A 24,000-nucleotide genomic window follows, 5' to 3' on the forward strand; every position below is an offset into this window, starting at 1 on the left:
CTATACGTGTGGCAATCGACCGGATTCTGCCGTGGCGATAAGCTCTCGTAATATACACCTGCGAGAATTTCGCGCGCACAGGTATTGTAGCATTGAATACTTATATTCGAATGTTTGAATATACATTATATCTCTAATGAGAACCTCGTTTCCTGTTGCATTGAGAGTTGCTGGTTTTGATCTCAATAAAAATGAATTTATAATCCACTCATAATTTTTTCGAATTGATTCTTGAGCATCTTTTGGTAAGTATAAATTCAAATTTTGAAGCAAATAATTTAGGTGTTCTTTAATTATTTCTAATAATAATTCATTCATTGTTAAATTGTTTTCTTATAAAAAGTTTGAAGTCGTTGAAAATCATGACATGATTTTATTGTCGACATTTCTCATTTTTTTCGTCTTTCCGTGCACTCTACTATATTCACTATTAGTGATTTTATAAGAGTTTCAGAGAAGGTGTGTAGTTTGCCACCAAGAACCAGTTTATAACTTATTATGTACGATACTTTCAGTGATTTTTCGGAATGTGTCTTTACATGAGACCCAAACGTTTTCTGAGTTGCATGGAGCTCATTCAACTCATTCTATCTTCTTTTTTTTTAAATAGTTTTCAGTTTTATTTATGAAATCAGGATGTGTTTCAAAATGCTGTTTAATCTTAGCAGAAAGTATTGAGCTATTAGGCAAAACTTTATTACATATCACACACTGAGGACATTAAGGTTGTTTCGAAATATCGTCGTTTCGTACTGTCAAAAATTCTAAAATTCGATAATTATATACAATTTTCTAATCGGGATTTCACGCAGTATACATATCGGTTAATTATGACATACAAGTCTTTATGAAATTTGTATTCAATTTAAATAACGAACATTTTTTTAAATTTTTTGTGGTGTTACAAACGGAGCCCTTGGTAAGCAAGGGCTTCGCGGAGCATAGTTTGGGAACCGTTGATGTAGACGAACGGTATAATATATCTCATTCATCGTGTACATTTTCTAAAGTGATAAATTAATTTTTCATCATTCAGTATACTTTTGTATCTTATTTATCGGGCAGCCTACGTAAAAGTTCTTCTCTTTTATTAAAACTTTAACAACTTTCGGCGTATTCTGTATAAAAATATTTTTTATTATATAAACCTGAAACGTCCATACATGTGTTGATGTACAGGATATTGCAGTTCGTACAAGAATTTAAACAATTTACGCTGGAGGCATTTTTTTTTTCTCTTTTGCGCATCAAACTGTAATACTTTTCTTGAACATTATTTGATAAAAAATAAAAGTTCAAGGATAAAAAATGCATTTCTTGCACGATGATGATCCACATCGTAAAAAATAATAAAAGGAAAATATTACCCATACATAAGTTATTATAGAGCCTACATACATACAATACCATACAATAGGTATTGTATAGTACATAATGTATATGTACTACATATTATTATGAATATATATATATATATATATATATTGGTTATATATAAATAGCTTATAATAAACTTTATGGGACATACTGTTCAATTTACAGCGTATAGTAATAAAAGTAGCTAGAATCGCGGGCAATCGCACCTTACGTACATACTTATCGGAGTAAAACTACGATACATGATATGTGTTGCGATTTTAAAATTGAACATTGGAAAATAGGAATTCTTCATTATTTTCTCGTATTATATATAATTATCTGAATTCAATATTTAAGCTCAATGGTCTACGGGTTTTATTGGGGAAAAAAAACTTATAGATATATCTAAACACTATATTTTGTCATGACGTTATAAGCACGTTATAAGCACTTCTGTGATGGACGAAAAAAATATTGCGACTAGGATATCCAAACACGGGTCGTTGAAATACTAACTAAAGACCGCCAATCATAATTATCACGGATAGCGTACAAAAGCTTTGACGTATCTGACGTTTCACTAGACCCTGTCCCTGACAACCTCACTCGATCATTTTGAAACTCTAATTGCTCACTGCAGTCAATCCTGTGCAGTCCTTTTATTTTGGCCAATAAATGTTGAACGTTTAAGATTTCATATAAATCAATGTGATTGGATATTCAATCATTTTTATTGTTCTTTTTTTGTTTTGGAAATGATCAAAACTTATTATACGTGATTCACGCACGACTATTGTTTCGTTTTTGAAACCCAACAAGTTCATCCACGTTTTTGATCTTGATATTGATATACACGTAAGACGCGGTCCGGTGCAGTAGCTACAGATGTGCAGAATTAATTCGTGCGCATGTTAATGCAGTGGCCTTGAACGATTTGCGCAAGCTCGTGGACGTCCCTGATTTGCAGGATCGAGAACCCACGCGAAAATAATACGCCAAAAAGTAACCGCAAATGATTGACCACTGTTGTCCGGGCCCCGAGTCCGGTACGTTTGCGTCGAGTGTCATATTTTCGGCAATCGTTTTTACTCTCATTGTCACTCTCATATCGTGACTGTTACGTCTTCCTTTATTATGTCTACTTTATGTCTTCTTTCTTTGTGTTCCAGGAGCGCAGTCGATCGGAGAGACAACAGCCACGCGGATGGACGAGTCCGGCGACGATTACGTGCTAACGCCGTTGGCTGAGGACGCGGATGGAGGCGCAGAGGACGATGGGTCCGTGGTGGCGGCCGAGGACTACGTGCAATCGCTGGTCACCATCGAGTCCAACTGGGCCAACGGTAAGTAACTTGTCGGATTTTTTTATTCAGATCCAGTGATTTGTAACCATTATTAATTCGAATAACTATAGTGCCTATATTTGTATACAGCAGTATAATCACAATCAGTTGATAGTGCAGTGCTTAACGTTTGCTTGCCAACGTATAAAAATACATTAAAATAGAAAAATAACGTTTTATTCTAGTTTCGATACACACTTTCCAACACATACAATTGAAATTAATAATTTTATTTATTGTTTGATACCATTTTGATTAGTAAAAAAAGAAATAAAAAACTAACCGACACATTTCTTCCCCTTTCAACTTTTAGCCCAGGGCTATAGCCCTCTCCCCTTGATCAGGCCCTGGAAAATCGACATATTATTTCTGAAAACAAACGTCTGGTGTACGGTTCAGGCATATGGGCCGGTCTGAGTCCGTGTCCGACGTGACATAACTTAATGCAAATGAACGTTGTTTCTCTTAATGAGATAAAATAACAATTTATCGGCGATCGCGCGATACGCCTTACAAGTTATAAGTTAACAGTTTGCGACTAGTCGAGAGCTGCTGCTAACATTTAGAACATTCACCACTCTTAGCACACCCACCCTTCTTTGCTCGGGCCTCAACCCTTCAGATTTACCCTCCCGAGCATACACCGCAAAAGTTCAGCATGTAGAACATAAGATTTGTATCGCACGCAGCGGTACACATCACACATTCGTCGTTAGAGGATATCTGATTGCGAGCGGTACTCAGCAAATAATAATAATAAGTGAGCATGAAAGCCTTTTTTTTCTTTTTACTTAAGTTTTTACTTCGCTTTCGTTTTAAAGTTAAAATCCGAGTTAAACATCGAAAAATCGGTGTTTAGCCGTTCCGGATTTAACATACTGCACAATACAAACTGAAAAAAGTACGAATTTTTCTGTTATTTTTTTTTCCTTCCCTCACACCGTTTACTTTTGACACGTTCGGTTTGCTTGTATACTCGACGACGACCGTAATAATAGTACGATGTATAAAACCGTATCTTTACGCACAGCGAGTGACTTTTATAAATCAAATATGTCGGAGCGAAAGAAGCTTAAAAGCGAGTATTTTCGATTTGTATTTTATTTTTCATTCAATCATGACCCGAAGAAGGTTTGACTTTTTTTTTACCAATATTTTATACGTAATGTTTAACAAAATGTTAAAAAGGAAAAAAACAATAAATAATTATTATTATTGCATACCTCATAAATATATGAATTCATGGTTCGTATTTTCATGGATTTTCATATCGATCTTGCCAAGTTATGTTTAATACTACTTGAAAAAGAAATTAAACTCTAGATGCCTGGATTAAATATGTAAAATCATTTCGCATTATTTTTGTATTTTTGAAGGGTTTGAGTTATTTGGGATGTTTATACAATTTCCTATTTTATACTATAAGTCATATTTTTTATATTTCTATAGAAATATAAAGTATTTATTTTTTTATACACTATGAAAAATATAATTGGAGTGGAACGAAGCTTAGAAATATTATGTAAATAAAAAATATTTGTTTACTAAATCGTACAAAAATTAGGAGCTATATATTCTAGGTCCAATCCTTAATAAGCTAAAAATAGCTTATCCTAAGCTATTTTTGAAACAAAATTATTTAATGATTTAAAATCAATCTCATACAATTAAAGTTCCATTTATTTTTGTGAACAATTAATAAACTCAGAAATACTCAAATTTCTTTTATCAATTTCACGGATTATATCAAAACATTCAATTATTTTTCGCATCACATAGTAACGTGCCATTTTATGCAATTTTTAGTGCATATATTTATTGTCATCAAGACGCGCTTCTATACCGCTCGTTTTACAAAATTTATTTAATACATGAGTTCGAGGGTTCGTATCAGGTACGACTCCAAGGAGGGGGAGGCACTGGGGCCATGCCCCCCCCCCAGGCTTTTTTAAAAATTTAAAAAATATATAATGACTAATATGGATAAAAATATGTAATTTTCAGCTCTTTGTTGTACCTATACAATGCGTATAATAACGATAAACGACATATGACCGATCCGTCGCGCACCCGAACCTCACACGTTTTCCCGTTTTCAGCCGATGATAATATTGCTATGTCGTCACGGTTCAGCGCGATAGAATTAAATGAGCATTTCAAACCGTTTTGTTGCACGTAGTTAATCCGATACATCGGTTGGAATCGCAGTTAGACTGTATAGTATTACTACAGAAGTTGTTTATTATTAAAACACAAAACCGTGCGCTATAAGGTAACAAAAATATGTAACACTAAACCGAAAACGATGAAACACGCATGCGTCGTTTTTCAAAAAGGTTTCGTTTGGCGATTTCACTACATTGCATAATACTAATAATATCAACGGACCAGAATATTTATCTATATATATCACATAATATTACATAATAGTAACCTAACCTAATCATCGTAATAATAGTCCGCTCAATACGTTTGCGATTGTCGTGTCTACGTACGTTTCTCGAATGTCGACGGATCTATCTCAAATATTATTAAAATGCTTCGAAAATATTAGAAAAACCTGGATTTCGATATGAAATATTAAAAACAGTGTATTTGATTGTTCAATTGTTTTGTCGTTATAACAACCTTTCGGTATCAAAAATACGGGACACGTATACTTTGTTGACAATATTCAGTTTTATTTATTAGCATGCCAATGGAATATTATGAAATATTGTTGATTTGTATAGTTCCTTAAAATTAAAAAATAATAATATACATGTTTGTAGTACAAAATTAAGTACCCATAAAAACAAATTCTAACGAACGTACCTATATTAAAATATTAACAATAAAATAAGTGTAGCGCTCTCACTTGTATTATAATATTCATAGCATTGATTAAGTATGCTTAAATAAAACGAATAATCGTTCGGTTGTAACTTGTAGATATACGGTACAGAAAAAGCACGGACCTATAGATTTTCAATATCAGGATCAGGGCCGCGTTTAACGGGGGGAAATTTCCCCGGGGCAGCAAATATTTTATTGTCACATTTGATAGTTTTTAAATTTATATGTGAGATATAATTAATAATTATAGAATACAAGTATAAGTAATAATGTGCTATTTAAAATATACATAATATAGATATTAGTAATTTGTAAATTGATTGCTCTTGTATAAATAACGCTTCTATCCCACCCGTTAATACGCTACTGACTGTAATTAATAGTGTGTTGTATACAATTTTAAATTTGAATTTTCTTAAGGGCTGCATATTTAAATTTTCCCCGAGGCGGCTTGACAGATTAACACGGCACTGATCACGATATTCGTGTATTATTTTAAGAAACACTCAAACACAGGACGTACTGCGTCTGAGCGCTCATTCAGCCAGGACGCGGGACGAATCGTATAAAAACAGGACTGTCCCGTGAAACACGGGAAGGGTGGTCAACCCTGCGATCTCATGATCGCGTGTTGATATGTATTTATCCACAACTATTTCCACAAACGTAACGTGTTGCATACACGAAACCGAGTTGAAATCGGCAATCGTTGGTGCATCGCAACAATTACGAACATCAACCGCCAAACGATTACGTGTGAAAACGAATTATTCGTTCTTTTCCGCGCAATTGTTCTCTTTAAATATTTGTTCAGACCTTTGATTCGCGTTACGTACATTTTATTCGTTGACCGTTGTATCGATAAATTGTACGCGCCAGCTCGGTGATATGATGAACTTATCGGTTACATAATCTATTTATTTATGCACCTAATTACGTGCGAGTTACGGTTATTACTGGCGATTCGTGGAAGCGTGGTGAACGTTATTTATAACTCGTTATCTATTGTTGCAATGTTCAAATATTTGTTGTTGGCGCTACCGGTGCAAATATTTTATTTTCTAAGGTCAAAATTCAAACGATAAGAATATTTCACGCACACACACAAATATACATTTGATGAACATGCCGCGATGTACGCCAATGAATGAAAAAATAAGAAAAATAGTACCTCGTTATTACGATGAAAACGGAAATGATGTAATAGGTTTGTTTTTTTTTTTTTATATATAACGTTGTGTTACCGTATGTCCACGCCTGGATGCCGTATTGGTATACGCGCATATATATATCGCGGTAAATAATAATAAAACATCGTCGACGGACGTGCCACTAGCAACGCACATCGATTTCACCAGCCGTTGCAATAATAGCCGTCCCGTTGACGCGTGACGACGTCAAGTACGTTCGACGTGAACATTTTACACCGCCAGTGGTACGGTCGAGTTCTGCGCGAACGAATGGCTAACAAACGCGCGAGTGTGGTTAGTTCATGGGTCGAACCGATTTTGGTAACGATATAGTGGCACGAGAAGCGTAAAACGACACCACAGGGCCGTTCACAGGGGAGCAACGGGACCGTTTGCCCCAGGCCCCATTGTTAGAATATTTTTTAAGGGGCCTCATAAAGTCTTGATCTATAGCTAATAATTAATAATAAAGCCTTCGATTACGTTGAGCAATTTTAAACGCTGCGTGTTGGCGATTAAAGTCGCGCGCGTACGAGCGTGTAACGACTTGTCCGATTACATTGGGCGATTCAATTATAAATAATATGAACAATATTCAATTCAGTTATGTAAGTATGGGATGCAGTACACGAATTTAAATGAGCTTGATTGGTTAATGTTTGGAAAATACGTTTTATAAAAATACGTAAGAATTTTGTTATTCTCAGTGAGAATTTTGTTTATCATATCTTATTATTATGGTCGAAGGGCTCCCAAATTAATTTGTCTCTGGCCCCAAAAAACCTTGGAACAGCCCTGCAACGCCAACCCGATTGCGGGAAGGAAATGAGAACGAAACCGTAGTGTGTCATATGTTTTGTTCGCGACTAGTTACACGAATACCCGGAAATGCTCTAACGGTTAGAGTCTAACCTAATCTAACGACTGTCTTGCGGTGAAATTGCAACGAGAGGAATACATGCGACAAAAGCATACTAATATTATATCGTTGGACAAAGGGACATCGAGGTATGCTCAAAAGCCATTTGCGAACGTCTCAAGTGCGATTTTAAGGGTTGCTATTTAACGCGATTTCCCTTAATTGAAGAACAAGATACAGTGATAAGATAAAAATAAAGAGAGAGGGTTATGTGTATTGTGGTCTACCTCACTGAAATAAACCGTACCAATTATAATTATTATTTTTGCGTCACGAGATTGCACTTCTGCAACACTTAAAAAGTTAAACGTGGTACATGCGCGGAAGATGACGATGTAACGACTGAAAATAATCGTATACCTTATGTACCGGCATTGTCGTTATTGTATGGTTTTCGTTGAATATCAAGTCAACGTCTTACAGTGAGTCGATATAGTTTTCAAAAATTTACAACGAATTTCTATACTTTTTTTAAATGTCGTCTAATTGGTGCGTGACAAATGTAAATCGATCCCGAAAACATTTTAATCGAAGTTTCGGCACACGTATTACGATGTTAATTTGTTTTTATACGTTTCAAACACAATATAATAATATGTTAATAAACTAAATTTTACCTGCTTGGTACCGCAACAATTTAAAAACTTCACGTAACTGGCGGAGCAGATGTAGATGAGAAAAAAGTACAATTTATACGTTGCTCTGCGTCGTTTTCGTAACTAAAATCTCGTGAAATTCTTCATTTGTACACTTCTCTGGACTATGTGCTCCAACCGGTGTGTGTATATATATGTATTCAATTATGTATACAGTGTATACATGTATTCAGTAACTGTATACAGTTATGAACACGCACATTATTATTATTATTATCACATTATTATCAAACCGAACAGTCAGCACCGAAAGCGCTCGGAGCGCAGTATTTTCAAGCCCGACGACGGTTTATTTGATGTGATAATAATTGTTTGTTTTGTGTAATATAATAATGTACGACGCGACAGTTTTACTTTGTACCGAATCGCACGAAAAACGGTGCCATCACGGGAAAGCGAATACCATCGATCGTCAACGATCACTGACGAACCGCTATCGCAAATCAGGTACCTGACGACACATGGGTTACGCAGAAAACCACGAAACGACCAACGCTGGAAATAATCGCACTCCGTTTGGCTGCATTGACAATTGAAGAACAATTATGTACCACACAATACCACGTGGTGATCACGTGACAAGGTTCTTGCGGTCGCCGGTTACCATGTTTTATTCAACGCGATCGGGCACCGAAGAAATCGATCGACGGTCGGAGTGACGTGCGCGTGACGAGGATAACGTTTAATTGGAAAACTTGTTCAGGACGACGAGACGAGTCTGTCTCGCGTCCATTAGCGGCACGTGCTACGATATTAAATCGTGTGTTATTATTCTGGAGCTGAAACGACACGGACTGCATGCTACGTACGTTCTTAGATCGTTAGTAGCCGCTGCTCCTGCCCTCCGCCATCATCGTCGCCGTGGAGAAGATACGTACATCTAATATTTCAAACACGGTTACTTATAGATCCCCGGGGCCGAAACGTCCTGTCAACGGTTCACCTCGGCCAAGGGAACGGCTTTAAAAATAAGTCTCGGGTGGGCCCTCCTCGTCGGCGGCAGCGGGGGGGAGGGGGGGGGGGACAGTGAATAACGACAGGTCATTAACGTTCGAGCCGTGGGGTCCCCGTCACGTGAAAAATCGTCGCGACACCTGTGGCACGACGTACGGACGGCAGTGATCGCGAGCATAGGCGGACCCAGTTTTACATTTGTGCCCCGTAATTTTTTTAAGTTATTTGTTTTAAATATAAAGGGAAGGCTATAAACAAATTCGAATTGTTACTGAACACAAAGTTAATGGTAATAATATAATTTTACCTGGTGTCTGCGAGTTGCTTGATTGACATCACGTTAAACGAAAGCAGAAATACCAAAATTATTATTTTGTTAACCATAGTTATCAGCGCTGTGTCTGTTTTCGAGAAAAGGCAATGTTTTTTAGCTAAAAATAGTTACTACCACTATTAAACCACTATTAGAGCGAGATTTTCATGTCGACGACAATGACATTGAACATAATTTAACAATAACAATAAAAAAGTACGTGTAGACCGTGTAATGATTTAAATTCTAAAAATAAAGGCTTCGTTAATTATATTAGACGAGTAACGACGTATTATTGTAAAATAACGATTGGTTAAAAATACCCGGCACACCCCGTAGATCCACCTATAGTCGCTTGTACGGGGAGGCGCGCGTACTTGAGCAGGTGGGCGGAATCGTAAACAGCATGCCAAGCGTTCGTCGGTAAGGTTTCAGTAGATTAGGCCCGCGGGCACTGTAGTCGACCAGCCCAAAGACGAACGGCCTTCAAAGGATCAAAATAATCTGTAACAATACAACGGTGTTAGCTCGTCGGTCGCGATCCGCAGTGTACACTCATCGAACCCCGACCCATTGTAGAGTCCTGCAAACGTTCGGTTTGTCGGACGGATGAAATTTGTGTTGCTGTCGACAAATATACGATCAGGCATTGCACCGCGTTAACAGCGCACGGATTTCGTTGGTTTGTCGGTCAGTTGGTTGCCGTACGGCGGATCACGGTGCATCCACGCTTCCTGGACGGTCTTAGGTCGTCCGATTCGGGTATTGGTCTAGGGACGAAATCGAAACTGACAGCCGACTGCGGTCGCACGTGGTTCTCTACATGATGTATAACAAAGATGGGCAACTCAAAACTACTGGAGAGCCAACTTTTAGAAAATTAAAATCCAGCGAACCAAAGCATAGGAAAAAAAAGGATCATTCAAAATGCGAATTTTAATTAACATTTGTTTACACCGAAATAATAAATTCAACACGCACAACAGCACGACACGAATGATGCGAAGAAACTGATATAGTTAAAGAGTTCGGTACAAACAGCTATGATTGAAAGCTATACGTATACATACATATGAAATTTAGACATTTAACAATTTTTAATACCAGTTGACAATTATCATATCGATAAGATGGAGTATAGACGATAAATTTTAAGATTGTATAATGTGATTTGATAATATAACTCGGGCCAAATAAAAAAGGCTCACAGGCCGGATGACAAAGATGGACACTGCTTTGAAAACTGTACACAACTCGATATTAGCGAATCATCAATCGGAATATGATTGTATCGGTATTTATGGATGGTTGAAAAAATTTTACGAGAACTTGAGCACTCAACATTTCTTTAACACTCCATATAATAAATGTAGTGAAATTCAAGATATTACATACATTTAAGTGCGTTGATAAACATTTTGATCGATAAATTATGTACGTATACTTACTCCCGTAACAATAGCAGTCGTTAGAAAATTGAAAACAATCGAACAGAGAAGATAATATTTAACTATTTTTTGATATTTAATTTTGGCTTAAATAACATGATTTATTAATCTATTATATGCGTGTAAAATAAACATTCTGGATAGTAATAATAAAAATTCTTAAGATATTTTATTTTAATTTTTTTCTTGAGCCGTTCCCCGGGCCAGGGTGAATTTAAGAAAATGGTAACTACCAAAATGTAAATCTTGGGGTTAAAACTTTTGGGAAAGTATTAAGTACGTAGTTTCGTTTTAGCCTGGAATGCGTCTCAATATTAATATTCTGAAAATATTTTCACAGCGCATAACCAGATTATAATTTGTTTGTATATTTACGCGGTTATAAAGTGTATTATTTTAAATGCTGTCGAGGGGATAGACAAAGTATAGGAAACGAGAAAATAGCGTTGAAGAAATCTGGTTCCTTTGAATAATTTCATTATGTGCCGGTAAAAAAAGAGTCTCTAACTCTAAAAAACCTGCACCATGCTTAGCATCCTGATTCGTATTAAGTTATACAGTGCGTGGTACGAACGAGTACTTAAGAAACACGAACCTTCTCCCTTAAACTCCTTTTATCCCTTGAAAATTTGTTCAATTACATTAGTACACTTATTTTTATGAATACGTAACATTTATAAAATTATGAAGAAATAAACGATTTATCATTATTTTTATTTATCGCCAACTACATTGTGACTAAAAATATTTACACTTGTTATTAGAGTAATTACTGGGGAAAAAGGAAGTTACGTTAAGGAAAAATCTTTAACGTGACAATGCGTTTCTTGCGTTCCATCGAGTATTCATGCGTGGTATATATAATATGTTTTCGTCGGACAGAAACGATCGGAATTCGTTGTTTCCCGATCTGAAATATACGTTGTAAAATTATACTGTGTTACAAATAATAAGAATAAAAAAAAACACTTTTGAAAAGTTATTCGTCGGGAAAATAATGATACGTAAATACATAGTAAGTACACGAATTTCGAACCGCGAGTGAACAGGCTAAAACTGTAATAAAACTGACAGCGCCCTGTGTTCAGCGAGTAAAATATAGAAAAACGTTCAATAAGGAAGTTTTATGAGATAACTGATGATCCGAACAAGTTATTATTATTGTTATTTGTGTTTTTCATAAGTTTAGTCACGCAAGATTATAATACTAACCGGATTAGCCTATATGTTGATGTTGTAAACATAATGAAAACGGTATGAAAAAAAAAAAAAGAAAAATAATAATAGTACGCAAACTCTTTCGCCACCGTCTGGAATACGTTTTGCGTTTGAACATGTTCACGGGCACGTTTTCCTTTACCGATCGCACCAGGCAGGACTCGAGCATTGTATACGAATCACACCCGATCAGACGCGCGCGTGCACAATGAAAAAATATACAAGAAACAAGAATGAAATAAAAAAAAAAAATTAAACCGTATAATTAATCGCGCCCGTACACGCGTGTAAAGTCCGATTGTTTTTCAACCTTTCTCTCGCCGTACGTTTACACCGACACTGTACGGGTTATGTGGGTCGATCGTGATCAATTACATGCGCGTGATCCAACTGTCGTCGGTCGGACGTCCGTCGTCGTTATCATAACAACTTGAGCGCATCTTATCGATGGCATTTCGGAGACGGTGTATTTTTAACGCCTTTTCCTTGCCGAGAGTCGACATTTGGCCCGTGAAATTGTCCAGTTCACCATTTATAATATCATATGCAAATAACTTCGCGCACGGTCTCGTGCGTCAAATCCCTCCGACGGAAATCCATGGAATTACCGCAGCGTTTCGATCGTTTCCGGGATCTGATCGTTCTTAAAAATCTCAAAAATATGGGGGACGGTAAACAAAAACCGTCCGCGTAAAACGACTCCTCGATTCAACAATGTTCGTTCGACGATCGGCCAAGAGTGCGTGTTTTTTTTTGCGAGGCCGAATTCATTATTATTTATACCTTTGCGCTGCAGTAAACTTTATCGCAAACTAGATTACGCGCATACGGTCCCGTCGAAACGTTGACAGTTCCAATCTTGTTTTCTCTCGCTTCGGGCACCGCGAGACTAACATGTGTTCACATTCGATTCGGTTCACGATCATTTTATTACGTTGCCAATAACGAAATTCGTAAACTTCGTCGTAAACCACCGACGGATTTGCGCGCGCCATGTCTCTTATCGTACGTAGTTTCTTGTTCGAAGCTGGATCCAGATGCAATTAAGCATTACGGTGAGATCGTTGAACGAAAACAAAATGAACGAAATGAAATGTCACATCAAGGCCAAATGTAATTTTAGCTCCCAAATGTTTATAAAGAATTTGTATAACAAACATCAGATATAGTATTTAATTTCGTAATATGTCAATTGCTACCATAAATCTCCTCACCCCTCATCCCCTCCGCATATTAACATAAAATTAAGAATTTCAAATATGATTTAAAATGCTCCGTATTTTTAAAAAATAAATCTGGGATCCCTAACGCGGTCATCGTGACCATGTAACGCGTACGGTCATAGCGCATCCGACACATGAGAAGTGTCGATGGAGCCTGTACGATGGACGAACGCGTAAGAAATGTGACGCCACAGAAAAGTGTTGAGAAGTTCGTTGGACCCGGGGAATCAGTATATATACATACTTAGGTGTTGTACGTGAAGGAACTTCATTATGTTGTGCGATGGGAAGGATAAATTACCGAGTACGATCAGCCACGAGGTTCGGCGAGAAGAGTTGATTAAAGAAGGCGCACGCGAGTTTATGAAAAAAAAAAAAAATTTGCTCCAATTAATTATATTGAGCCGACCCAAGAACGTTAAGATATAAGCTAATGGTGAGAAAGAATTAATAACAATAATCAGTTTAGCGCTATAAAACGAAAAATTAACGAGTCGATCGGAAAAGAAATATTTAAATTTATAAAAACAGTTGTGCTCGTTTTAATGATTGAACATAGTAACGTAATTATTACTTCTTATAATTCGAACGCGATAAATCAAACAATATTTCTATTTCATTTTTGCTTATAATTTTCGAATCAATAAGTAAAATCCGATTAATTTCCTACGGTGTGCATTCGATTATAGAAAACAGGTGAGTTTCGAAGTCAATTATTGAATCGACTAACCGTATAGTTATAGTCATAAAAGTTACGGAGAAATACATTTTTAATTAGTATTATATATTTTAGCTAGTGTTTATGTGCGAAGGAAGCGTGGGCAAGAGAACGAGAAGAAGAGATATGAGAAAACATGTATAACATGTATAATTATGTTATTAATGTACGACCGAACAGTAGGAATGAGCAGGAAACCTGCGAATCAATCATCGGATTGATGGTACCTATTACAAATGGAGCATGCTATTAATATATACTGCCGGTAATTTTTCCGACATCGAGACGTGGTTCATGTTTTTCAACGACCTGCACGAAAGTTTCTCACAAGTTAAAAAAAACACAATTTTCAATTATACACGCAATATGCGTACGAGTGGGTTCATAAGGTTGTAGTTTATGCGCACGAGGGGTGCCGGGTATGCCCGAGCACCTCCCGATGTATAGTGAATGGGACACTATAATTTAAGTCTAAGAATCAAAGGACAGTATTTTAACTGAAGATGCTCAAATAAAATGTAATTTATTCTAAACTATTTGGTAAAAATTAAGTTGAGTTTCGGAATAGAAAAAATAAAAATGTTATTTTCGCGCAAAAACTTATTATGATAACAGCTAGGTACATTTGATTAAAAAAGTATGACATTTGTATACAATTTAATCGTAAAAAATTGAAACTGTCCGTGAAAAGTGTACGAGATTCTAGGAAAACATATTCATTGGGACTTATTACCACAATATTAACATAAAAAAAAAAAAAAAAAATGAAAGTTACATTTATCCGAATATCTGTACATCATAACTTATTGAAGTACCTATTCGATTTGTTAGGATAGGGCACACGCATACGAGTGGGTTACCGAACGCCAGTTTGAGATTCGGCCGGGTCGATGTGATCTGCACGCGCTGTGGGAATCATGTCCTACTCAAACGTACCCGAATCGTCTGTGCGCGCACGATGCACATGTGTACGCCGTCCGATCGAGTTTGACCGATGCTCTTTCACATTGCGGTTAAGGTACATTACCGCAGCAATCAGATCATACCGCGTGCGCGCACGTCTTCATATTATTACCATTATTAGGTGCACTTACGGTTGTTGTACAGGAACAGGCTCTGAAATCGGTTTTCGATTCCCGTCTGGTGCACTGCATGCAGATAGGGGTCCACGTGTGCAGGCGCATATAAACACAAGTTACGCGCCTGTGTTGTAGACACTTCAACATTGCACGAGTGCAGTTCTCGAAATGCAGCATGCTCGAAGGTGTTATAAGTACGAGTTAAACAGTGCTTGACTTCAGGGGGAACGTTGGGGGATGGTGTACCCCAACTCATTTTCAGAAATTTTGGCGTCCCCCTACTAGCGTTACGTTATAATTAAAACGCTTAACAAGTTTTGGGAATGCTATTTTCTTTAAATTAAACTTTTAATTTAATTTAATTTTGCCAAGTCAAGCACTGAAGTTAAACCGAAACAACTACTGGATCTGAAAAATGAAAAATACAGTCGGGAACAGCGTTCATCTTTTATAGGTATGTTCGCAGTCGTTCATAATATTTTTTTGAATATTTCGCTCGGTATATTCGCGAACCTGTACGTCCTGTATAAAAATACGCCGTATTAAATCTAAATTCGAGTTCACTACACGTAAAATGTATGATAGAGTTGTAACCTCCTCTCTTTTGAGCTCCGATCCGGTGTTATTTCCGGTATAATTTCATAAGTTTATTTTAACGATGTCTCTAGGACAAGATACGTAATATATGCTAAAGATCAAGGTCATCTTATATAAATGTTCAAAGACGACATATACACTTAGTTAACGTAAAGTAATATAAATACGATACTGTTAGAGTAGTGAGTAGATGAAGACTGCGGTGTAATTGACCGTGATAGTACACCGAAATTATGGTCTTCTAACTGGACACCTCTCTGCACGGCTCTGCTACTGTTTCGTCCCCATTGTCTTTCTGAGTCATTCGCTCTTGCTAAATATTCGTGACAAAAACTTTTAGTCAGATCGTCACTAACCTCATTATTTTTCATTACACCCAACATATTATCCGGATTGCAATAAATGAGTAATGTGCGATGTTGACAAACAACAATAATCATTACAAAGACGTATCCCAAACACTTGTGGGCCATATTGAGAATACATAATCTACACGCCTCCGCATAAAACGATGTTATTCGATTGCGTTTCAACTTGCATCCCTTTGTACGCTCACCGTTCGCTCCTACCGCCAAGTTCGTTTGTTTAACACAAGATTAAACTCGCGGACGTTTCGTAAAATCCAGCGATTTCACACGAGGGAAAAAAATATCTAGAACGGAACAGTTTATTCTCTTTGATCAGTGACCGCGCTCGCGCGCGTACACGTATTTCCATTATGAATATAAAATACCGGTTTTGGATAACGATTCGAGGACGTGCTCGAGTCATGATACGAAACAAAGGACACCGATCAGAAGTAATGCCGAGAGACCTCGGTCTGTACCCGTTTATTTTTCACTATTATTATTTTTTTTTATTTTTATCTTTTTCGAACCGTTGCGATAACGCAGGTGATTTTAATTGGAGTGATGCGAGAGATGCGTGTGCTGCAGTGTGCGCACGTCGCTCGCAAGTGAAACAAACGACAAAACGCAGTGAATTTTTCAAACGACCCGAGTGTACGTTGAAAATACACATAACCGTATTGTACAATGCAAATTCTCGCATTAAAAACAAATAAATTACAATCAAGAGACACGTCACGCACTTATATCGTAGAAAACGTTTAACCTTCATATGGATACCCTCTATTCCATAGCTCCAGCGGGCGCGCAACAGTAATTTAACGCCTCCGTCTTATTTTTTACTTTTTAGCCCTACGTTTCATTTTAAATATTTTAGATTGTGATAAATATTATGAAAAAAATCTAATACACAATATGTAATATAGTATTATAATTTATTATACAAATAAAAATATTATTAAAATTTCGAATATTGAAAAAAAAAACATAACTATTAGCTTTAATAACAAACATTAATGATTGAAAAATTAAAAATCTAAATAAAATAAAGTTATTAAAACATTGAATCTTAAAAATAATAATAATAATAATATAAAATTAAACATTGAAAATGTAAAAATAAAACAAATTTGAATATCAAACATAATCCTCATCAGAATCAACTATTTCGTCATACTGGCAATTATCACATGTATCATATATGTGATGAGTGTTTTTTACAAATGATTCTGTCACAAGAGATGCATTTTAGTGTAATGCTTAGTCATGATATTGCTGTTGGATATGTTTACTATGGAATTATAGAATATAAAAGTGATATACTTAAAAAAAAATATGAAATCAATTCGTACATTTCGTTACGGTTGCCGATAGAAAAAAAAACACTAATAGGCGCGTGTCTGGTAAACTACCGCCAACCACGGACTGTACACGTTTGACGTTGATTGATACAACTGACCGTGAAACAATGTCTATGATGACACTACCACCTAGTGTTATATTGTGTTAACTGAGAATACTGATAACTCCCGTCCTCCTCAACACGCGCCAGTAAAACTACCAAGCTTTTTTACGAAAGAAACAGGTGCGTGAAGTTAGCGGAAAAATTCGAGCACTAATTTCCGCTACTACATCAGTATTTAGTGCTCAATTAGTGTTGTTGAATGGTGCCATTTTCAAAATTAGTGCCAAAACCAATAAAAAGTTACGGGGGGGGCTTACCTTTCTCCGCTAACTTCACGTAGCGGGCTGACTATCAGCACCAAAATCCGCTATAATACCAATATTTAGTGCTTAATTAGTGCTGTTGAATGGTGCCATTTTCAAAATTAGTGCCAAGACCAATAAAAAGTTATGGGGGGGGGGGGGCTTACCTTTCCCTGCTAACTTCACGTAGCGGGCTGACTATCAGCACAAAAATCCGCTATAATACCAATATTTAGTGCTCAATTAGTGCTGTTTAATGGTGCCATTTTCAAAATTAGTGCCAAGACCAATAAAAAGTTACGGGGGAGGGGGGGCTTACCTTTCACCGCTAACTTCACGTAACGGACTGACTACCAGCACAAAAATCCGCTTTAAAACTAAACTTTTGTGTTCAATAAGTACTATCTAACTGCATTATTTTCCACATTAGTGCTGATTTTAAGATTAATTGCATTATATGATAAATGGAAATATTTTTTTAGTATATCTATGATAGAAATCTTAAAATATTATACATTTTGGAAATTTTTACCAATTTTTTTACAACAATTTTGTCGGTATAACGGGATTTGTTTTTTTATTCCACAACATTTTGAATTCTATTTAATACTTCACTCAAAAATTACAACAATCAACTTTGTAACTTTGATAACGACTAAATTTTACCTTTAAATTTTTTTTGTTGTAGATAAAATATGTTAACTTTAACACGCCATATACATTCAATTATTGGAATATATATGTACAACAAATCATATTGAGTTTTGCAGGTTCCTATAAAGTTTTATTTGTTGGAATATAAAAATTTTAATGAAAATTTAAAATTATTTTGATAAAAAATATGTACAATAGTTTAATAATTGTTACTTTACTAATTATTAAATTTATTCCGTGTATAGCATAAGTACTACCGCGACTGATGTTGATGATTGAACTGATTTTATTTTTTTGTTCAGATCATTAAGGACCTGTAAATTATTTTAAATTATAAGTTTATGTTATTTTTTATATTTAACTTGGATCATACATTGATAAAGATATTTTCACTTACTTCCCAATAAAGATGACTTCTTTTAGCATAGCAAGTATAATGTCCAAGAGCAGAAGTGCCATTTAAAGGTGGATTATAGGCTACAACACCTCTTAACATTGTTGATTTTTTATTTATAACCACGATGTTCGGTATTTCACTTAGTTTACAATTGAGAAATTCATTGAGAAATAATTTATTGATATCCGTTGAACACGAGAAAGACAAAATATACAGTGGTCCGTACAATTTTTTGTATTCTAAACTCCCATTTCATTGTTTATTATCGTTTAATTCCTTACATATTTTGCTTATATATTCGGATTGCGTATAATAGTTAATTTTTTGTTGTAGATTATTAATTGATTCATTATGAAACTGAAAAAATAGCGATGGTAATATAAATTCTTTGGTTTTTTTAAGACTATTGTCGTTAGAACAAATTGTTTTTTCTATTGCGGATTGGATGTTTAATTTTTCTAAAATTTCTATTACATTGCAATCGCAGTTTATACGAACAATGTTATTTAATACATTTTCTGCAGGAAATATGTTTCTTAAAATTTTAAATCGGGAATTCAATATGGTTTTACCGATGTTATTTTGTTTGGATATTTCAAGGGCCAAATTTATTACTGGTTTAATTGCTTCAGCATTTTCCAATGCGTTTCGGAGATGTAGACTGTCACAGAATGCAACAGCAAGAAGCTGTAAAAATGAGTCTTTCCTGTATTTGGGAAAACGGTTGATTATTGTAATTTTTGAGTGAAGTATTAAATAGAATTCAAAATGTTGTGGAATAAAAAAACAAATCCCGTTATACCGACAAAATTGTTGTAAAAAATTGGTAAAAATTTCCAAAATGTATAATATTTTAAGATTTCTATCATAGATATACTAAAAAAATATTTCCATTTATTATATAATGCAATTCATCTTAAAATCAGCACTAATGTGGAAAATAATGCAGTTAGATAGTACTTATTGAACACAAAAGTTTAGATTTAAAGCGGATTTTTGTGCTGGTAGTCAGTCCGTTACGTGAAGTTAGCGATGAAAGGTAAGCCCCCCTCCCCCGTAACTTTTTATTGGTCTTGGCACTAATTTTGAAAATGGCACCATTCAACAGCACTAATTAAGCACTAAATATTGGTATTATAGCGGATTTTGGTGCTGATAGTCAGCCCGCTACGTGAAGTTAGCGGAGAAAGGTAAGCCCCCCCGTAACTTTTTATTGGTCTTGGCACTAATTTTGAAAATGGCACCATTCAACAGCACTAATTGAGCACTAAATACTGATGTAGTAGCAGAAATTAGTGCTCGAATTTTTCCGCTAACTTCACGCACCCGAAAGAGACGGTAACTTACGGCCCGCGCGCCCTGGTGAAGGTTAACAGATATGACGCCACAGCCGTTGTGTGCGCACGTAATAGATTTGTATACGATCGTCGTTAATTCGTTGTCACTATAATATACTTAAGTATTAGATTTAATTTGTCATTCCTACCCCACGTCAAAGGCAGTAGTTCCACGATTTTTCGCATCCCTTTTTAGTCATCTATGACAATCGCACTCACGTGTTTTATTCGAATACGCATAACAGGTATGTATTATATGCAGGATACACCACCGTCTTACCTTTTCCCGTGTAAACTGTACAAAAAAAATCCGAGAAAACTCTTCACGTTTCAAAGCTTCGGATGTTCCGAACGTTTTTCCGTGCCTCCTCTTAAAGATATAATTTTTGTTCAGGTTCCGTACGTAATGCGTGCCCGGTCTCAAAACGTCAAGGCTAAGAAGACACGCTAAGATCCTTTCGAGTTTTTGAGTTTATTTGAAATACACAAAATTAAAGGAAAAAAAACAGTTTTATGCGAGCCTCTTGCAAATGGATCTGAGATAGCACAGAGGCGTTTTTAACACGCTTGGAGTGCTGTTGCACCATGTACCACGAACCTGTAGAATATACAGCTAAACAAATACAAATTTACCTTCATTCGTTAATGATGTTGATGAAACTATAAGTAATTAAACTTTAATTTGGAAATTAAAAACTTTGAACCAATATGTTTTTACGTCCATGTAATAATTTGGATTTCAAACTTTTAAATAGAACAAAAATTACAATATAATATTTTAAATAGCAATCAATAATATTGTAACTCATTTTATTGTTTAAATTGAATACATTAATTCTTATTTAATTTTGACATTAAATTGGCAAACATTTAAAATTATATTTAATAATTTCGTGATAACTTGTTACTTTTTTTTGCTTTGACTATTTTTATCATTTATACCGTAACTATATTTAGACTTGATATACTGGTTTGTAACGGACATGAGTTGTATTCTCGTATTTTAGAAATTTTTATTGAACACAACAAATATGATACCTTGATTATTAAAATATTTATAACTTAATTGGTATATGAGACACATAATGTTGTCCAACACTACTTCAGCCCGCTAAATAAATCAAAAATATAATATATTTCACTGACGATTAATTTCCTAATCTCACACACTGATGACTACGAGATTTCAAAATAAATAAATATTGCTAAATAAGTCTAATTGAAGGTGTTTAGCACCTGATTAAATCCTCATTAAATACTCCAATGATTTCAACCCTTAAGGTTACATCGTTCTTTATCGGGGATTCTGAATCCTAACTGTTCTGTTACATTTCATAAACTATTCACTACTTTACGCTGTCCCAATATCGAAAATACTAAAATTTATAACACGAGGTAGGTGATTGTTTTAAGCGCATACACATGTACGAGCTATTGAAAGTTTCGATCGTGACATTTTTTCTAGTCAACTTTGTCGTGTCGAAATTGGAATCATTAAAACCGTATAAGGCTCCAGGGCGGTTAGTCCTACACATTTTTTTTTATTGTTTGAAATTCCCTGACGAATTTGCAATCGTACATATTTCAAATACGGTACTTGTCTTGTTTTCGCGAAAACTATGAATTCGGAAGAAACTATTATTGCCTACGCCGAGGGATGTTTGTGTCGACCCGTTTGTCACCATCGATTCCACAACGGTCGACAATTAGCATTAGCGGCGCACGCGGTTCGTCCGTGTCTCAGCATGTTTGAACTTAATAAGTAATTGACCCTTAACGTTTATTGCAACTCGTCGTATACTATTGTGATACGCTCTCTAAGATCACCGCGCTAAGATCCGCGGAAGTCTAACACGTTTCCCGTACTTGCGCGCATCGTCAATGACCGTGTGTTAGGGTGACGGAAAAAGTTACAAACATGACGAGCAAAGTTCACGCGGCCGTCCGTTAACTTTACCACTTGAAGTCGAAGGGAAATAGGAGACGTGCTTAACTCAGCGGTTTCTGTACATCTGTAGAACTGTATTAATGCTATTCGGGTGTATTTGATATTATCGTACCGTATAAATGTCGTATCTGCCTTAGTCCGTATGCCCATTGTTTCCGCGTTTAACGAGTTTCAATTATCACGGACAAAAAATGATTTGAACGTTTATGAATGTGAAAAAAGAAACTCCGTTGCCAATACCGAAAGAAATAAAAACGTAATCGAGCAAATCGACGAAAACTTATACATGACGTAACATTTTTTTAAAAATAATTTTTTTGGAGTTGACGAAAAAATTAGTGCAAAATCGGTCACTCGGTATGCGCGTGGAGTATATTAAATCCTTCTAATCGTTGCATGACAAATTATATCAGTGGTGGTCAAACGATGGGTGAGAGTGAGGGGGATAGATCCCCCCATGACCTTTTATTAAATATTTATATTTCATTCATATTATACCTAATATAATATAGGTATTCATCTATTTTTTATTTAAAAAAATAAATATACTGTACTTATTAGTTATTATACAGTCTCTAGGCTGAATAAAATTAACAGTTCAATTATAAAACACTAAAATATTAATTGAAACAAACTTTTTAGATTTTTATTTATTTCTATTATAGTTAAATTATAAAAATGTATGAAATTTAAATTTAGTACATAATGCTTAACATAATATATTATATTATTATATGAATTGTGTAATTATATTATTTTAGAGTCGTCTCAATGGTTTAGCCACTATAGCTGTTTATCGTGTGGTTGTCAATATAACTGCAGACGAAGTACTGGACGAATTGGCAAAAAAAACTAGAAAAATAAATTTAATAATATAAATATCATTAATATAATATAATTTTCACGTTTAAAAATAAAGATTTTTATATATAGTGTTTGTTAAAAAATCAGCTATATACCCACTCATGACAAAATCATTTGAGCGCCACTGAATTATATATATATATTTACATGCAATCGACACATTGTTGGGCACATCGGCATGAAAGATTCAACTGTATTAAACAATGACATATTAGCATCTGCGAAATTTCACTTGCAGAACCAGCCCCAAATAAGTCAGAAACTTGTTTGAAACCGAATATTACGTAAATTGTACGTGACGCGGTTCCGCATTTGTAGACACCGCGTGCAGTTTATACCACGACCACGATAACCCTAACAATCGTCATTCAAAGTCGAAAAACTTCAATTTTACTATTGTTATTTCCCCCTCCCCCACCATCCTCTCGCAATAGCTTTGAATTCGTTAAACATCAACGTACAGTTTATTTGTTAACGGTATTTATTTTTATATTATTATTTCAAATCACCCGCCCACGAAGCACGGATTAAAAATATTTCTTTTTAGATTTCATTACACGCGATAATGACGGTTTACGCGCGTTAAAGTAAATGGATACTTCCAAAGTTGACTGTTCGCCGCTTTCAAAACGGTATTACCGCACGGTCGTTAGACGAAACTATAACAATATAAATATACGAGTGCGAGCCCAAAACAGTATGGCATTTTATACGTCGGCGACAACGCACTGTTCGGAAAGAACAAAGCTTAATTTCGTTTTTTTTTTCTATCCGTCGTTGGAAGGACTCGCACCAATCGACGACTTTATTGTTATTATTATTTTTTCATTATTATTATTATTATTAATATTATTATTATTATTATTATTATTATTATTATTATTATTATTATTA

General features: G+C 35.4%; 1 protein-coding gene across 3 annotated transcripts in view; it reads left to right on the top strand.

Moving 5' to 3' along the window:
• The window catches only part of LOC112687863 (protein TANC2), a 223,964-nt gene that overhangs the window by 74,915 nt on the left and 125,049 nt on the right, over positions 1-24,000 (top strand). For all 3 annotated transcript variants that reach the window (XM_025560843.1, XM_025560828.1, XM_025560835.1), the window contains exon 2: positions 2,529-2,702. In XM_025560843.1, the coding sequence (XP_025416628.1) occupies positions 2,529-2,702 (174 nt within the window). The remainder of the gene's footprint in view (positions 1-2,528; positions 2,703-24,000) is intronic.

The sequence above is a fragment of the Sipha flava genome, unplaced genomic scaffold (genome assembly GCF_003268045.1).
Source record: "Sipha flava isolate LNK unplaced genomic scaffold, YSA_version1 109_pilon_pilon, whole genome shotgun sequence".
In the NCBI taxonomy this organism is placed as follows: domain Eukaryota; kingdom Metazoa; phylum Arthropoda; class Insecta; order Hemiptera; family Aphididae; genus Sipha; species Sipha flava.